Source organism: Xenopus tropicalis, chromosome 1 (genome assembly GCF_000004195.4).
Source record: "Xenopus tropicalis strain Nigerian chromosome 1, UCB_Xtro_10.0, whole genome shotgun sequence".
Taxonomy (NCBI): domain Eukaryota; kingdom Metazoa; phylum Chordata; class Amphibia; order Anura; family Pipidae; genus Xenopus; species Xenopus tropicalis.
In genome coordinates, this window is record NC_030677.2 from 71,444,091 (window position 1) to 71,463,521 (window position 19,431).

Consider the following 19,431-nt stretch of genomic DNA (forward strand, 5'->3'; position numbering starts at 1 on the left):
TGCAGATTGATCTATAAAGGGCCCTGCTAATTTGCAGAGTAAGGTTAGCAGATCATATGAAAAAACAGGAATGTCTAGAAATTCCAGCTAGAAAGTCTGTCCTGATTGTATTTAATTTAAACACAATCAATATTGTAATCATTACAGCACATAAACTTGAATTCTTTGGAAGTCACTCCCCCAAAACTTTGAGGTAAAGGTGGTGAAAAAATGGGGTTTGCTCCACCATGCCTGCATGTCCTGTAGAGTGAGTGCGGCTCATTTAATACATTGTTTTGCAGTGTATGACATGCTTGCCAGATATGGGGGTAAGTGCCATTGCATGAGTTTGTAGAATGTAGGTTGCTCTGATGATATATTTGTTGGACTGTCACTTCTGGCTCTGTGCAATGTGCCTGGAATTAATAAAAATACTAGTATATGATTCACTTGTCACAGGTCTGTTGCAGCTATTGATGTAAGCTATTCATTGAACCCTGGAACTACTGTCATGTCAAAGCTGGTGGTAATTCCAGGTACCCTTGTGTCAATATGTGCACTTACAGGCTAGAAGCATGTATGGGCCCAGTTGTGAATGGCTTCAACGTGCCTTCAATTTTTCATCTTTTCAGTACGTGCGTCGTTCATAAAGGAGGCTTTTTATGTCTTTGTAAGCTAAATTGTGGCCCCAGCTATACTAAACACAGCCTTGGTATGGGTGCGTAGGTTACCTAAGTGAAAGGTCAGTTTCTTCATTGTCTGTGTATTCTAATTTGTGACAGTCCTGTCCATAGCAATCACTACATTTCTCTTACAGCAATGTCGGGGTGGTTCCTATCAATTTGTGTGTTAAGTATTTTGTAGCTGAACAAAATTATTGCAATTTTACTTGAATGACAATTGCCTTGATCTGCAAAGCGCACAGATGATCACCTGGCCTGTGAATATGCTGCCTGGATATCCAGGAAATTCCCCTTCAAGTAAATGGAGGGGTGTTCCAATGTATTTTGACTGACCACAAAACGCTTCAGGGAAAAATATGTGGAATCACCCACTCTGACATTAAAGGGCCATGATCTGGCCCTTATACCACCAGCGTTTAGTTATCTGTATGTGAGAGAGATGAATTGAGGTCAGGTGATTAATGTTTCCGTGGGCTAACTAAACAATTTGTAGGGCACTTAAACAAATAAACAAGGTTAAACAATCAGCATTCTATTGTTATTATATGGTGACAACAGTTTCACAAACCACTTATACTCTGGAGATGACAGATCCCATCCAGGCCACCACATAATAAGGCTTCACAAACTGCTACATGCGGCAATCTATGTTTATTTTCACATGTTCTGTTTATGTATGTTTTAGCTGGAGATAAGGAACACTGCATCTATAATAACAACCTTATTCTATTTATAAAATCAATCCCACAATAAGGAGCTTCCCCTGTGAAACAAATGACTGTTGCGGTGTAAATTCAGATTTAAGTTCATTTGTTGGCAGGATCATGCTTGTAGTTCTGAATTGGCTAAAGTGCTGAAGGGTTCCTTTTTCTCTCCCAGTGAGTTAAAGAAAAAAGGGTTAAGATATGAATACATTTTATAACCTAAAATCTGTCCTAGTATTGTGTTTTGTAAGCACTAAATTAACAGCCATCCAAAAATAGCTTTAATGCTGCACCAATAAACAAGACATCAACCTGCAGAAGAATGATAACAGGGAAGAGGCGGAACAACAGCAAATATATGTTGAGCAGAGGCATCGACAGGCCACAAGCTTATATGTGCCTGGCTTATAGGATTGTCTGGAGCCTTCATTAACACTACCGTGGCTGGAAAGGATTTAGTGGCAAGCAGTTAAGAGCTTTATTAGGGATTTATTTGAATTCTGTCTGAAGATGTAAATGCTAAATCAGTTATGGATGTGGCAAAATTTTTAGATGGAGAATGGAGAAGGTATATGTTATACTTTCTTTTATATGCAGATACCTTTCTGTCAACATCTCTTTTTGAAACATGTGGATTTAATGGCTTCTCCTGCTTTTGCTGTTATAATAGTCTCATAATAGTCTCCATTTCTGGGAAGACGTTTTCACTAGATGCTGGAACATTATTATTAAAGTTTATTGCAATTAAGCCCTTATGATTATTAGTGAGGTCAGGCACTGATGTTGGGGATCAGGCCTGCCTTTTAGTAAAAACGTTCAGCTGCAGCCCACTAGCTGCAACTATCCTTGTACCTTTGGATACAATTCTACTGTCAGATGATATTGGGAGATGCAGGTACACAATATTGTCTATATCCTTATGGTTTGGTTATGTTACTGTATTGCTTATAATACATAAGGGAGGCACAATATTATGTTGATATATTCAGTGCCACAAATAACCTATGAAATGGTGGTTAGGGATGATCTAGGTGGCATTTTTCATGTCACAAAATTCACCAAAACCTGTGTATTATAAGAAACATTGTATTCAGTCTACCATAAAATATATAATTGGTGTCACAATAGCTCTATTTCAAACACGCCCCAGAACTTCTGCCCTCAATACAAAAACAAAGAAAAACAGAGGATTAATTTGAAGGCTGCAGCTCATTCATATAACACTGTATTAAAGTGGAAGGAAAGGGCAGATACTTGGTTGCACTCATGGTGGAGGGGACCTAAAAATATATTTCCCGGATGGTCTGAAAAGATAAGTTATAGAGCTTCCATGCTACATAACAAACATTTAACCATGTCTTTATTTCATTATCTTGGTAACTAACTTCCATTTCAGCAACACATTCTCTACTTACTACAAAGGGGATGTCAGCCTTTTACTCCAGGGACCCTGCGCACAAATAGCTTTAATTACCCATTTCCAAGCAAGCATGCCTACACCTACATAAACTTACATCAGCAATGCTTTTCAAAAAACAAAAACAGAGCTACAGTGGATACTGTGCTGCTTGATTCATTATGTGACAAAGAATGTCAGGTAACTAAGCCCTAAAGGGGCCAGTTATTTGTGGCACATTGGCCAACCTTGCACTACTTAATATACCCTTATTTGTGTCTGTACGTTTTCCACCCACTTAGACTGCAATCTCTACAGGCAGGGATCTTCTTCCTCCTTTCTCTATGCACTTAAGGCTTAATCTTTAAGGGTTATGGCCCATGGAGAGATCAGATGCCTGTGATAAATCTCTGCTACTGTGGGCGACTTATCTCCATGAAAAGCCTTACCACAGCAATAAAGGGAATGGCCAATGGAAAGACCCATGCATCACTTCAGTTTTCCCAAGTTGCGCAAAGTTGTCTGCAGGAGGAAATTTTGTACAATTTTAGAAAGCCAAATTGATCCATAGGCCTTTTCACCACTGATTCCTTTTATTGCCGGTGGAAAGGCCTTTTGGCGAGATAAGTCGCCCACGATAGAAGAAATTTATCGCAGGTTGCTAATCTCCCTGTGGGATATTACCCTGATGTTTCTGTACTGTTTATTTGTATTTATTATTATATTGACTCCTGTTTGTTCAATTTTATTGTTCTACTGTACAGTGATGTGTACATAAATAAAAATATACATACATTTACAAGGCAAACTTGGCACCTGCTGTCTCTTCCTGGCACCCACTGCCCAGCTAAACACTCCTTCAAACTTCCTTTTCGATGTCATTGTTGCTTTAGAGTGCCATGACCTGTGTAATTCAGCTTGTTATGGTCATGGAACTCTAGTGACTTGTAATATTATATTTTCTTATATAATATTGATTTCTCTATAATATTGCTATAATCTGGAGCCCAAATGGAAACAAGTATGAACTTAACTCGATGAATATGGTACATATAGGACACATCTCCTGTAGATTGTAAGCTCTTTTGGGCAGGGATCTCTTCACCTCTTGTATCGGTTATTGATTGCTTTATATGTTACTCTGTATGTCTAATGTATGAAACCCACTTATTGTACTGCGCTGCGGAATATGTTGGCGCTTTATAAATAAATGTTAATAATAATAATCTCACCCATCCCTGGGCTCTGTCTCTAGCTGAGAACCCATGGCTTATTATTACACATCCTAGTAGTCAGCTGTTCCCCAGACCCACAGAGGAGTTGAGCTTGGTACAGTTACAAGACTAAGTGCCACCCAGGTTGCAGGCAGATTAGAGCCTGTCTCATGTGGTTTCTAAACCTCTCCCCTGGCTCTGTAGGTGTATAACCCTCTGTCTGTTTGATGTCTCTGATCAGAGCTGTGCTTCTCCAAACACTTGGTCGTATTCCCCTCTGAGCTGATGTCAGTCAGTAAATAGAGCCAGTTCCCAAATGATGTGCTGGGACATGAGCTGCTAACGATGGGAGCAGTCCTATGGAGGCTGACAGACCCTGCTCTGCAGACACTAGCACCTAATCTCTGTTTTCTTTGCCACACGTGATGATTTTATGAGCTCCTCCTGTAGGATACAGAAGGTTTCGTTTGTCACTATCAGTTCTCTCTCTCTTTGAGACATTAACCTATTCCCCAGACGTTTTCCTTTCTTTCTCATGAAGCTCAACACAGTGGCTTCTCAGTAACTGAGGAGATGACAGCTTGAAAACATAGACAGGAGCTGTGAATGTTTGGAAGATAAAAGAAGAGTATTACCATCTAACTACATAAAAATAGCAGGATAAATATTTAGGTTATAAACTCCTTTTCCTGGCTTGCACTGATTGTTGATGCTGTATGGAAAAATATTGCCAGAGGGAGTTTCCATAGTAAGAAGTTTGTTCTGTCCACATTTTAACTGTGTGAAACACCATCACCACCTACTGGTTAAATAGAGAATGACAGAATTCAGACGCTAAAGTAAAAGGCTGGAGATGGGTGCTCATTATGTTCATTTAAACACTCATCCATAGGGAGGCCTAGACTCGAAGGGGATATAAATCCTCCTGACGTCTAGTTCTCAAAAGTACAGTAGGTATTGCAAATTTAATTGCAAATGAATAAGGGCTCTCTAATAAGGATGACCCCTATTAGTTCTACATCATTTTTTTCTCACATATGTGATACTATTATGGTCTGCCAGCAGAGCTTGTATCACACACAACTCTCTCAGTTTGGCCCTCTGAGTTGTAGTAAAGGAAAGGATGCTGATATTCACACATACACTTATTTGGCATACCATCTGCACCAAATTGGCATTAGTACACAATGTAGTTTATGCACTGGATGAGAGTGCCCATATTCTATTGCCCCCAGGATTGTTTATGTCTGGTAACTTTGGCAGCTTTATTAGTGACAGTTTTCTGTAAACTTGGTTGTGATGTTAACCCAATGCTTACCTTCACTTAAGTATGCAAGTATTGGGTACAATTTAGATGACAACACGCTTCACTATATATTTAAAACTGCTAGGAATTCAGGACGATGCAGTTTGAAAAATGCCTGAATACAAAATAAACCAGGTACCCCTCCACCACTGAAAAAATGTTAAATGGAGCTGTATATTTACCCTACTTCAGAGCAACTGGACTTGTGAATAGCATAATTTGAAACCTCACTGTAGAGGTAGAATTCTGTGCTCAGTGTTAGGGGAGTGCTGCAGGGAACTTGCTGACAACTGGATTCACCAGTGATGTTCTTAGCTGCCACTTGCCCGCTCTCCCCTCCCATAGCTGTCATTGGTCTCTAGGTAATTGCCTTATAACTTCTATGTGGGCACTTGGATCTGCAGTACTGTTGGTATAAAAGCTGTACAGTTTTTTTGAAAGAAGAACATTGACTTCAATCACTTGATATAAGATCCCAGGTTTGAGCAATAAAAGGCCCTGTAGCTTTTGGAAAAATATAGGAAATCATAACCTTAATTTTACCACCCTACTATTCTGCATTATACAGGTATGGGTTGCCTTATACAGAAACCAGTTATCCAGAAATCCCTGAATCTCCCAAAACTCCATTTGAAGTGAATAATTAAATGATTTTGTTTTAATTATGTAATAAACAAACAGAACTTGTATTTGATTGTAACTAAGCTACATGAATCGATATTTGTGTAAAACAATCCTATTGGGTTTATTCCACATTTAAATGATTTTTAGTAATCATAAGGTATAGTGATCCAATTTAGAAAACCCAAGCATCAAAAACTAGATTCTGTTTACAATCTGTTTACAATCACAGTTATGTTGTCTTAACTAGATAAGTACAGTAAATGAGAGTGTATAGTATAGTATAACAGTACCTCACTATATTCTCAGGTTAGAGGGACATGCCATATTATTTGCTTTAGCTCCCTGTAGGAATCAGTTTAACGTAACAATCAATTGAAGACCACTAGGTGGACAGTGATATGTTGATATGACTTTTATTTGGTTTAAATTATCAGGGAAGTATGCAGACATATGGTTCTGTGTAATAAAGTGCAACATTTTTTCATAATTTGCCACCAGGGGCTATTGTACTGGCCAAACAGATTGATGAGTATAGGTCTGGACTGGGATACAAAAGAGGACCAGGCATTCCAAGTACACAGAGGCCAAAGCAGCCTCAACCAGCCCATAAAATAGTGACTGTCTGTGGCATCTTACAGCAGCCCCTCTGGCATTTGCCAGAATTCACAGATTGCCAGTCCGGACCTAAATATATTGCTCAATTCAGCTAAGAGCAAACAAAACCTCTGTACTTTTTATTGTTCAAAATGCATCTGTTATGTCATAGAAAAGCAAAAGTCTGTTTAACTCTATTACATAATGGCAAACTAAATGGTTATGGTATACACATAATATTGGGAAATGAAATAGTATTTAGGGCCAGAATGGAAACCAAACTATAAAAAGCAAAGCAAGAGCACCCAGATGTTTGCTTCATTCGGTACCTTTTATCAGGCTGACATAAAATGATATACAAGGTTTGTTGTACACAAACTCTCTAGACCACACAAGTCCATGCTTCAGATCTTCACATGATTGCCAGTGCTTGGCTCCTTCGTTTACAAAAGCAGAGGAAGCTCATAAATCTGCTAATAAGATGACAATGTTACCAGCCATCAATAAATCTTCTATTTAAAACAAAAAAACAAACTTGTAAAGAAATTCTGTAAATTCTCTGGAACTCTGCTTGTCACGCTCAATAAAAGAACCAGTTACTTTCACTCCTCGTGCCTAAAAAGTCATAAAAATGACAAACTTTGCACATTTGTTTGCAAATCCCCACTTCAAATGATGATTTTTGCACTTTGCATGTCTCCATTAGGAACGAATCTGAGACTGAGACGTGAATAGGGAATAAGAATGAGAACTGAGGTCGATGTGGAAGGGCAGAAGAGAAACTGTTAATCACTGTCTGGAACATAAAACTATATGGGAACTATATAAAGAATTGTTTCCTTTTATGTACAGTGTGGTGTTTTAATGACAGTGATGGATGAAAATGGCTTTAAGTAAGGATACATTTTACTATTCTACTATTTTTCATATTATATAGCATTTGTTGGAAGGAATTAACGAGCAATATATTTGCAGTTCAGGCTGTAGATTTCGGCACTGCCTCCACAAGTATTTAAACAAGTATAAAACTGCATTGCTAAAATACACAAGCAAATATAGGCCAAGAGGTTTAAGCTGGCCATACACACGCTAATATAATTGTACAAAGTGTAGTTTGTGGGCTCTTGTGTGGCCTCCAAGTTGCCGTTATGATCATTTTTGTACCATGGCGATCGGTCATTTTGTTGATTGGACTTCGGTCGTATAATAAAAAAATCTGCGCATGTATTGTATCGATATCCTTGGGGGACCTACAAAACATTTCTGGGACTTCACTTTCATACAATTGTTGTCTGCCAACTATTTTATGTTCAGAACATCCTCCGATTTGTTATTTGTTAGGACTAAAATTTCAATCTGAATGTTACGTACGATCGATATTCGAACATTTGCCAGAAGAAAACTGGCTTTTAAAGCCAGTTTTCCAATTTTTATTTTTTATCACTTTTTTCTGGGCATGTTAAAAAAGTTCTAGAATGTATATATTTGTTTTTAAAAGTACAATAGTGAACCTTCCTTTTCACCATGTTTGTAGACGTGCACTGTTACAGAATTCAAAACTGCCAGCCATAGAGCTGAGCAAAGGGTAGTTTAGAACAAAAGAGCTGAGGATTACGCATTGATGTCCAAACTGCACCACTAAGTTGGATAATTTGGAAGTCTGATTGCACAGTTTTAGAGAGACCATTGAATACTTTGTGCAATAAGCATTTCAGTTAAACAGAGTTTCAGAACTAGAAGTCTTTCGTTAAAATGTGTGCATGTTAGCTGAGGGCAGCAGGAATTCACCATTGCATTTTCATAGCGCCTGCTAAGTTTCACATCTGTGCCTACAGAGCTGCCCTTTAGATTGCACATGCCTTCACATATGGAAATCATGATCTGGTGGTGACAGACGTGTGCTTGGACTGAAGAAAAGCAGAAATATAAGTGATCATAATGGGTACAGCCTTTTTTCACATTCTTGCTGAATGTAACAGCTGCATAAAATGTTTGCAGAACGCATACAAACAACACTGCTAAGACAATTTATGCCTGCTTTATTGTTTCACTACTTTAATCAGCTATGTCACTGTCAGGTTTGCGTCTGAATATGGGATTCCAACATCTGCAGAAGCTAGGATCAGAAGATAGCAAGTAGCTTCTCGTACTCTTTAAAATCAGTAAGCACCTTGAGCATGGCTGCGATCTGAAATCGCGTGGCCGAATCTTTTATGGAAGGTTCAGTATTCAAGTTGAATTCAATATGATGGATTGGGTGCAACCCTAATACATGTATTACAAGGGATGTATTTCTTCAAAATTAAAAGCATATACATCAGTTGGTACAGATGGAATGCCCAAGATTATTAACTAGGTCTTTTGGCTCCACTGACAACTATTTGACAGTCATTGCTGAATGAATTGGTTCCAGATAAATTATATATAGCCTGTAAAATCACTTCACAGAGAGTGTAGTTTAAAAGAGTACGATTCAGTATAGAAACATGAGTCTCATATCAGTACTTGGGAAGGAACAAATAGGATTAATTTCTGGAATACTAACAGATATTCTGACATTTAGCCAGTGATATTATCTCTTGCCTATTGCAGTGCCATTGCCCCAGTTCAGGATGCAGGTACGGTGTTTCAGTACAATGTCACCATACATTTTTCAATATAATTTAAACCTTATTTTTGGAGATTGCAGGAATATGAAAAAGCTGCATGATCACGTGTATCAATGAGCAGATTTCCTTTTTTTAAAGGAAAGCCTTCATAACTCAATAGGGGTCATTTACAAACACAAGCGCCGTGTGCAAAGCGCAATTTGGGATGCAAATAGCCATAACCATAATGCAGTGTTTTTTTCCAAAATAGGGTGGTGGTTTCTTCAAAGCTCCATAACATCGATGGGTACAGTTGCACAACATTTATCACTTATCAGTATTAATTGCATCAATATGGGCTCTCCATTGTATCCAGTCTAAAGCAACCACATTCTGCTTTCATGCTTAAATAAGCAAGTGAGAAGAGATTACCAATGATAATTCATTTTATCATGCATTGCCACAGTCACAGTAACATATACAAAATAATTGAAATAACGAATAGTCAACCTTTGTTAGCAAAAAAGCACTTTGTAGAAGCAGGAACTCACTATGGAAGTCTGCAACATAACGAAAAAGGCCCAGCGCACATTGAATTGTGAGCAAGTGTTCATATTTATTTAGCTAATAGTGTACAACTAATGTTTTAGGCCTACCTGGCCTTGAAAAAGTCCCCAAGTAGACCCAAAATGTTGCCTTTATGCAATTGGGCTATCGTTCTAAACAAATATTTTTTCCCGTAACATATAATAACATGGTCCTGCCAAGAGACTAGTCTATAGTAGCCACATATGCAAATAATTTCTGTAACATTTCAACTGTCAACCAATATTTCAGGGAAAATGAGTTAGTCTCTTTCAACATTTAACCTGTGAGCAGTTTTTAGACCCCAGTGGCCATGTTTTGACTGCCTACCACCACATGTAGCATAAAGAAATGTGCCTGTCCTGGCAAAAAGAATGATAGATATTAACCAAAAATATTGTTGGTTTTGCTGATTTAAGTTTTTTACTTCTGGAAATTCTAAATTGAGCACTGCCAGTGTCAGACTGGGCCTCCTAAGAAAGCCTGACTGATGACAATTAGACTTGATGTGGGGATAGGAAAAGACAGCCCAGAACTGTGGCCCACCAGGAGATCTCTGGTACTTCTAACAAGCCAGTGCTACTGTAATTGTTACCACAAATAAAAAACAACAGATAGCATGTCTAAAGTGGACGCTTCTGGCATATTGCCTTGATACTGATGTTAGTTTATGAGGTGGGATTATGCTTTAGAGCAGTGCTGTCCAACTTCTGTGGTACCAAGGGCCTGAATTTTTTTGGCCACGTGGTAGATGGCCGATAATGAAAGACAGTTTGACCACTCCCCCTTTTTAAACCACACCCACTTAAAACCACACCCATGTTATCACAAGAGCTTTTAAGACTATACCCACATTAAAGGTAATAGTGCAGCAAAACTCCAAATGGTTGGTGCTCACTGTAGGGATATCACCCTTCATATGTGAATTATATTATGTCATAGTAAGACACACCCATAAATCCCTATGCCTTCTCTTCCCCTGAAGATAGCACAGCAACTGAATTTAGAATATTTGCATTTATTTTATAGCACAGCAACCCCCAGCACATAATTATACATCTTAGGGACCATATAAAACTCTTTTCAAATGCTAACAAACTCCCAGAACAAACCCCTGCCAGGTTCACCTCCCACAGGCAGCATAAGGCAGGCAGAGTATGGCACACACAGGCAGCATAGGGCAAGCAGAGTATGGCACACACAGGCAGCTAAGGGCAGGCAGAGTATGGCACATACAGGCAGCATAGGGCAGGTAGAGTATGGCACACACAGGCAGGGTAGGGCAGGCAGAGTATGGCACACACAGGCAGCATAAGGCAGGCAGAGTATGGCACACACAGGCAGCATAGGGCAAGCAGATTTTGGCACACACAGGCAGCTAAGGGCAGGCAGAGTATGGCACATACAGGCAGCATAGGGCAGGTGTGAACCATGCAGGGGGCCAGTTAATTTCAGTATTGATACTGATTTAAAGCTTCCACAAAGGTACTGTCAAAGCAGCCAGACAGATGGGGGGCCACACAGAGGGGGGGGTCGCATGATGTTTATGTTAGTGGTTCCATCAGTAAGTGGTATGATTATGGGGTCGGGGATCACTCTCTACTTTCATATTAGGCTGATATTGATAACATTATTTGCCCAATTTGCTTACATCTTTGCATACTAGAACAGCTAAAAGTACTTATAAGCACATGTAGAATTTGATATTAAAGTTTTTGAATGCCATTTTGATCAAGAATATGTTTTTAAAGAATTCATTTCTATTTCAATGTATATAAATTGTAGCAGCCTTTTCTTCTTCTGTCGTATATATCTCTCTGTATAGTACCTTTTCAGCCGGCAGAGTCACAAATACAGACATGACTAGTTTCCTTACTAATGTAAAATGCTAAGGTTTGGAAAAATTAGACATCTGTAGCCATAGACAGAATTCACCCTCTGTGTGACAACACAGGGGTTAGAGCTGAACTTGTCAACAATGTGTTCAAAGACATACAGATTCTGTGTGAAACTCTATTGGGAAATTAGAATAATTCACCATCTGAAATTTAGGTAATTCTTTCCTTTCAGTGCGATATATATATATTTTCTTATATATTCTCCCACCCTTCCCCCTTCTCTCCAATTTCCAAATGCTTCTGTCGATTGCAAAAATTAATGTTGTAAAGAAATCGGATCTTTTTTACTCAGTCTAGACAGAAGGGATGTGCAATTAGGATACACCCTTTCTCAGTAGGAGTGGCAAGAAAAATATCAGGTAATCACTGAACTTGTCACAAAAGCTTTTGAAGAGGCTCACTAAGTGTTCTCACTGTGACCATTTACATTGCATGCATTATTTATTTAAAAGCAAGAACTGTTTTACTCTTCATTCTATGCCTCAAAGAAAATAATGAATTATTACCCAACTAGTAAACCCTATGCTATGGTTACCAGCTATTGCTGTGTAAAATTATTATGTATTATATATATTATAATATATTTATATATAAAATTACTATATATTTATATATAGGTATGGGACCCGTTATCCAGAATGCTCGGGACCTGGAGTTTTCCGTAATTCGGATCTCCTACCTTAAGTCTGTTAAGAAAATTATTTAAACAGTAATTAAACCCAATAGGACTGTTCTGCCCAAAATAAGGGATAATTATATCTTAGTTGGGATCAAGTACAAGGTACTGTTTTATCATTAGAGAGAAAAAGGAAATAATTTTTAAAAATGTTAATTATTTGATTAAAATGGAGTCTATGGGAGATGGCCTTTCTGTAATTCGGAACTTTCTGGATAATTGGTTTCATATTTAACTTTGTAATTTAAAAAAAAAAAATTTAAGCAGCAAGTACATTTTGGTATTTTTGTGCCATGTTTTTACTTGAAAAAAAATCTTATGCCAGTATTTAATTCACAGATTGATACTTAATACTAATAAATACATTCATTTTTTTAATGTTGATGGCTGGTAATCAGGTGGCAATGTGTATTGGACTGCATTTTTTATCCAAATGCTCGGGACCTGAGGTTTTCCAGATAAGGGGTCTTTCTGTAATTTGGATCTGCATAAGTCTATTAAAATATAATTAGCATTAAATGTAAGCAATTACATTGTTTTTCCTCCAGAAAGGATTCATTATATTTTAGTTGGGATCAAGTACAAGGTACTGTTTTATTATTAAAGGGAAAAAGGGAATAATTTTTTACAATTTCAATTTTTTGATTAAAATGGAGAGATAGCCTTCTTGTAGTTCAGAGCTTTCTGGATAATGGGTTTCCAGATAATAGAACCCATACCTGTATGATAAATTATATTTATTGATGATTTTTTTAATCTGTATTTTTTATTCTTTAAATAGCAGCACTTCCAACCATGTTATAGTGATTGCAATCATGTAAACCTGTTTTACTAAGATACTAAGATGGATTGGGTCACTTGAAGTGGTCGCTTAGAAAACTTCATCCAAATTTTACTGATCTACAAATCACTTGTAGTTCATGAATTCTGGGAGATGTAGTACAGCAACATCATGGGGCCCAATGAGCTGAGGAAAGCATGGCATGAGAGTTCTAGTAGGCAGGGCTGTCTAGGAGATGAGGCATGTGCCTAGGGTGCAACAGTCAGGGGGTGCCAGGCATGTACCACTTTTGCCTACCCCTAGTCTGGACCCATGTCCACCTTACTACCCACTTTAACTTCCTTCCCCGTCTTCAGAGCAGCTGTGCACACACATTTGCGCACACGTGCTAATATACATGCTTGTGTGTGCTCGCACGCGGGGGTGGAGGAGCGGTGGGCAGGTTGGCTGGCCAGGTTGCCTAGGGTGCCTAGCCAACTTGGCCCAGCTGTAATAACAGCAATATGACTAACATAGTGTTTGTTAACATCATTCTCATTGGTTAATTATCTAGCATCTGCAATTACATCTGATCATACATTTAACGATCTGGTGTGGTTGCCAAAAAATGGATCTTTGCCCCATTCACAGTGCCACACTAGGCTGATCGAATTGCTGACCCCAGAACTGGGTCTGGAAGGACTGAATTGACAGCCCCAGTTGGAAGAACCAGGTAACAGCCAGACAATTATTTTATTTTAATAGCAATTACATTTACAAATAACCATAAACAACCTAAACAAGGAAACTTTGTAAGAAATACATTTGCATTGATTATGCAAGAAAAAACACTGTTTTTAAGGGGAGCAGTAACTCATAGAGAAATCAGATGCAGGAGAGCAAGAGGGCAAATACTATAGGTATTGCCTGCCAAGGTAGGGACTCAAGCAGATAGGATTAGGGATAAAAAAAAATCTTAGTCTGTAGCATCTAAGAATTTAGGTTATTTTAACCTGTCTGTTGTGAAGTTTTAGCAATAAAGCAGAAGCCTGGAAAAAGTGGTGTTACAGTGGTGTAAAGTCTCAGTACTGTCTCATCATTACAAAGTCAATGCAGCTAATTCTATTTTTTTCTTGGAAGTGAGAGAAGCAGCCCAGGCTTTAACAACGACTGCTTTATATTGATAGCAATGTGCGTATATTGGCTCTAAATAGAAGCATTAGCTGTGATAGTGATATCAAAAAGCTCTGGCCTATGATCTGCGATGTGAGACTGAGCTAAGTTCTAGGCCCGGCTGTGGAAGCATTGGCTCTGGCAGTCATGCACATTTTGTTTCTCAGATGTTGCTTGATGCTGTTATTATTTAAGGTTGCCATAGCACAGCGAAGATACAAGAACCTGTGAGATTATTGCCGTTATCCTCTTCAGCTTTCCCAGGCTCCTCTGTTCATGCGCTGATGTTACAGATGCTTCCTCTCGTGGGATTTCTGGAGGAGCATGTTACATCAGTACATTTGCACTGCCACACCAAATAACTGTCTGCACTCAGTCTGTGAATGAAAGCATGACATTGTTTCTTTATGTGCGCTACTATATATATATATGTCTCTATATATAGGAAAGGGTTTCTGTTAAATACAGTACAGGTATAGGATCTGTTATCCAGAATGCTCGGGACCAAGGTTATTCCGTATAAGGGGTCTTTCCGTAGTTTAGATCTCCATACCTTAAGTCTACTAAAAAAAACAAACCATTAATTAAACCCAATAGGATTGTTTTGCATCCAATAAGGATTATTTATATCTTAGTTGGGATCAATTACAAGGTACTGTTTTATTATTACAGAGAAGAAGGAAATCAGTTTTAAAATTCGGAATTATTTGATTCAAATGGAATCTATGTGAGACAGGCTTTCCGTAATTCGAAGCTTTCTTGATAATGGGTTTCTGGATAAGGGATCCCATACCTGTATAATAAATACTTTGCTCCTTTCCAATATCATTATTGTGGTGCAAAATAAAGTTGAAATGAATGTAATTAATGATTATTATGGTGCTGCTAGATGTATTTTCTCTTTTCACTATGGCTAATACTAGGCCTAATACCTAGCTGCACCAGATACCAGATTTATGACTGGAGTTAGAAAGTTTCTCACACATCTCCTATAATTTTGCCACTGCTTATCGTAAAGCAACATTATACTAATAAATAATAGATTCTGAAAACAATACACACTCTGTGTGGTTCTGCACCCCAAATAAAGCAAATATGTAGAATATATCAGCCTGAACCCATAAAGGCTCATTTAGGTCTGCAAGCGCAGTTGCGGTCCCTGCAATCTCCCCACAGTCAGTTGCTCGTAAAACCACTTTCATTAAAGGTAATTGCTTGAAAATGCGCTCCTTGCACTTCTGTATAGTTGTGGCTTCGGCACCGCTCAGTCCTTCCTGCCTTCTGTTCAAATTGAGTAATGCTGCATCTATTGATGAAGGGGAACCCTATATGCAGGGTGCTGAGGAAACCTTGGAGCTACCAGGGCTACAAAGAGATATTTTCTGGTTAGTACTGCTATGGATACAGAGCTACAATTGTGTAGCTCATCCTTTGCTCAGGCATTTTTTCCAAATTTATATGCTATGACATTTGCCAATATTTTTACAGCATGGATATTAGTTGTGATAGGGGAGGCCACTATACACAAACCAATAATTGTTATTGGTTATTGGTACATGTATGGTCATCTTAAAATCCCTGCACCTTGGATATGAATCTGTTTTTGATTAGTTTAGATGACAAACAATGGGCATCAGAACTGGCAATATCTACATTTTGCTAATACCAGTCTACTAAAGCATTGCACACACTGTTGGCATCACACATTACACAGTACTTCATATAACAGCCTCCTTTTCAACTGAAACCATTGCGTGATCTATATAAATACATTTGTATGGTGGGGCATGAAGAGCCAAAACTGTAGAAAAAATATTTGCAACATGGCTATATATATATATCATACTGCCTGTTACTAAAGTATTTTCTCCTGTTACGGTTTTATGCATGTATTTACACATTGGTTGTTTTTATATCTTACATTATTTCTCTTTTTGTTCTGTTTTATTTTCAGGACAGAAGCTTTGTTTTGGCACACTTCTTTGTCTTTTGTTTTTTTCCATTCTTTATTATTTTATGAACATTGTGTTGTATCCAATTCCTAATAATGGAACTTGCCACCACCATGGAGTGTGTGTATCTCCCTGGTAGGGAACACTGCCCATAGAAGAAAGAAGAGGTCTGGGCCAGCCATATGTAGGGCAGCAGTGCAAGTGTGTCTCAGGTGGCAGCATGACTCAACTCTGAAAGAGAACAGAGAGTCTGTGTACTTTCTCACAAGCTGAATGCTCAGAGATTTGTAGCTCCAAAATAACATTGCTTCATGCTGAAAATACAATGTTTTCTTCCATCTGGGATTTTGTTTTTTAGACGCCCCAGATATATTTTCTTTACCCTTTGGCTATTTTGAAAAAATGAGAATGAATGTTTTTTTTATTTATGGAAAACAATAGACTTAGTGGGACAGCTTGTTATGCTTGTTAGAACTCTGTGCTGTTTCTATTCCATTAAAGGAACTGTATATTCGTTTATTCCAAAATTCATTTTATTCGTTTAGAAAAGATTAAAAATGAAAAATAAGCACAAAGAATATACACGCCATATACATAATTCCACCATGCAGCAACCAACTTGTGCAATTCAAAAATGGTTGTAAAATATATAGTGAATAATGTATCCCCTATCATAAAACAGAAGGATGTTATAAGTCACAGAGGAGTTCTATAACCATACAAGGGAATGAGGCCAAAGGCAGAGTGCTTTTATACAAGTCATGAAACTCCAAAGTAACTTTTAAGATCTTAATATTTTACAACAGGGGGTACATTATTTATTAGAATGCACAAGTTTCTGTGAGTCATGTGATAGAAATGACATCACTAAGCACTGATTATAACTGATGACATTACTAAGCACTGTTTATAAGGATATCAAATACAGAATATTGATGGCTCTTGTGTATTATATATATAGATTGTTTTCATGTAATATCAATCTGAAAATGCGGTTTACAAGCGTGTCATATTGAGTTAAAAAGGTCTGAGCAGCGGGATTCAACAGATGGTGATCTGTATGGGGTGAGCGTGATGTAAGGACTGTGTCCTGGAAAGGAGTATTTGACTATATCTCCTACATGTAGCTGTGCTTGAATAAACGGAGTATGAAGTCTTGACTGAAAATTAAATTCACATAAACCATTTGTTAGTTTTGGCAGCAGTTGAATCTCTGTATGTTACAAAATACACTGTAGACAAAAGATCAATAGGGATATTTTTATTGCTTGTTACACATTTAATTCCTCACTGATATTTTTATGCATGAATATTACCAACACTGAGGTAACAAAGGATATAACAGGCAATCGTAGCAGTGTCAACAAGGTCCCACCAATCTCAAATGCTTTTCTTCACTTCAAAATATAGCTTGATTATAAGGCCAGGATGTTCCAAAGCAAAGTCGTCAATTATTTTAGTTGAAATTTTGCTGCTGAAAGGAATAACACAAACACAAATTGTAACAATACAAGGAACAATAATAGCAAAAGGTTTCTTTTGGAATATTAGAGAAAATTGAACATTTTCCTAATGAATTATTGATTTGTTTTAGTTTTGTGCTATGATAAAGTTCACTATACTCACTCTAGTCACTGCCTATTTATTAAGCATGTTTACAAGCCAACCAATCACAAACCTGTTTGCCTGTTTACTATAAATATTACATTTTTGCTATCCTCATTGCTGTAATCCCTTGCGTGGAAACAAGCAAACTGTGTAACTTTACCCTTTACAAAATATATTGGGTTGAAATAAACATGTGTTACTTGCATGTGTAACAATAATGAAGCAGTGACTGGGGTTTTGTTAAACAGCGCCTTAGGATTCTATGCTATTAAGCTGTGTCTTTGTGTTAGGATGACAAATTTTTCAGTTTGGTTTTCGCCTTTCAAAGATTATCCTAAATCACATACAATACCCAAACCAATTTCTTCCCCATTCTCTTAACTCTGAAGTTAAGTTAAATCATTGTAGTTGTTTACAGACTCCACATATAAGAAACTGGCACATGCAGCTGTTTGTGAATGGATTTTAAGATATTAGAGCAGGCATCCTCAAACTACGGCCCACAGGCCAGAACCGGCCCCCCAGGGTAATTTACCTGGCCCTCGCTGCTTCCTCACCCCTGGCAGTGGGGGAGCTGAGAGAGGGAGGACAGAGCGGGGAACGGAAGGACCATCGGGGAGCTGGGGGAGGGAGGACGCAGGAGCGGGCTGTATTTTGACCCGCAGCAGGTAGTGGGGAGCAGGCAGCGAGAGGGGGCCATAATTTGGGGACGGTGTGGGGGCGGGCCATAGTTTGAGGACTATAGTTCGGCCCCCCAACAGTCTAAGGGACCATGAACTGGCCCCCTGTTTAAAAAGTTTAAGGACTCCTGTATTAGAGGTTTTGTTTAGAGTAAAACTGTGTCTCTGTGCTTCCAAAACTTGCCGCCAAGCCACAAATTTAAAAACGGTGCCTACTTTAAAGGCAACTGGGAGCAACAGGGGTTGGGGAGCAACATGTTGCTCACGAGCCACTGCCCTAAGAAATAATGCAAAATATTATTTTATTATGCTAGTTGGGCAAAAAAAAAATTACTTACACTATATAAATTATTTAAGTATTGTTTCCCTTCTTCTTTTAAAATCACAGCAAGCAAGCAAGTGGCTAGGGATGCCACCTTTCTAAATAAATTTCAGAAGGTGACAGTTGCGAACAAAATGGGAACGGGCTATGATGTAAAGTTGGTGGGGGGGCTGTGACACACAATGGCCAGAGGACAGGTTATGGAGAGATTTGGGAAGGAAAAAGGTAAGTTAGGGGACAATTGGGGTGGGTCAGAGGCTTATCTTAAGGGTATTACAAATTTACCAGCAACTACATTGCAAACTACATTACAAACAAACTACAAATGCATTACAAACAAATTTGCAATTTGTCCCAGGGCAGGCAATATAAAAATGACAGCTGAGATTTGCAAATGCTATTATAACAGGTATAAATGTTTCAATTTGAAAATGTTTAATTTGAAAAGGACCTTTATTATATGGCTTTTTATGTCTGGGTGACATTTTTCCCTTTAGGCTAATGCCAGATGAGGCGTAGGACGGATATTTTCGGCAAGCGGAAAAGCGCTTGCTGAAAATTCCGCCCTATGCCTCCTATGTGTGCCTGCACCCGAATGAGTGAGATACGCTCGGGTGCAGGCACATGTACCCGATATACGCATAAAAACACGAGAAAATGCCTTGTAATGATATTTTGGAAAGTTAATT

General features: G+C 38.3%; 1 protein-coding gene across 2 annotated transcripts in view; it reads right to left on the reverse strand.

The window, feature by feature from the left end:
- Window positions 1-17,377: 17,377 nt before the first annotated feature.
- tnip3 (TNFAIP3 interacting protein 3) overlaps window positions 17,378-19,431 on the reverse strand; it is a 43,552-nt gene continuing 41,498 nt past the window's right edge. The window contains exon 13 of one of the 2 annotated variants that reach the window (XM_031903077.1): window positions 17,378-17,603. In XM_031903077.1, the coding sequence (XP_031758937.1) occupies window positions 17,584-17,603 (20 nt within the window). In that variant the 3' untranslated portion in view covers window positions 17,378-17,583. Of the gene's footprint in view, window positions 17,607-19,431 lie in introns of both variants that reach the window. The other variant, XM_018091007.2, reaches the window with a different exon arrangement.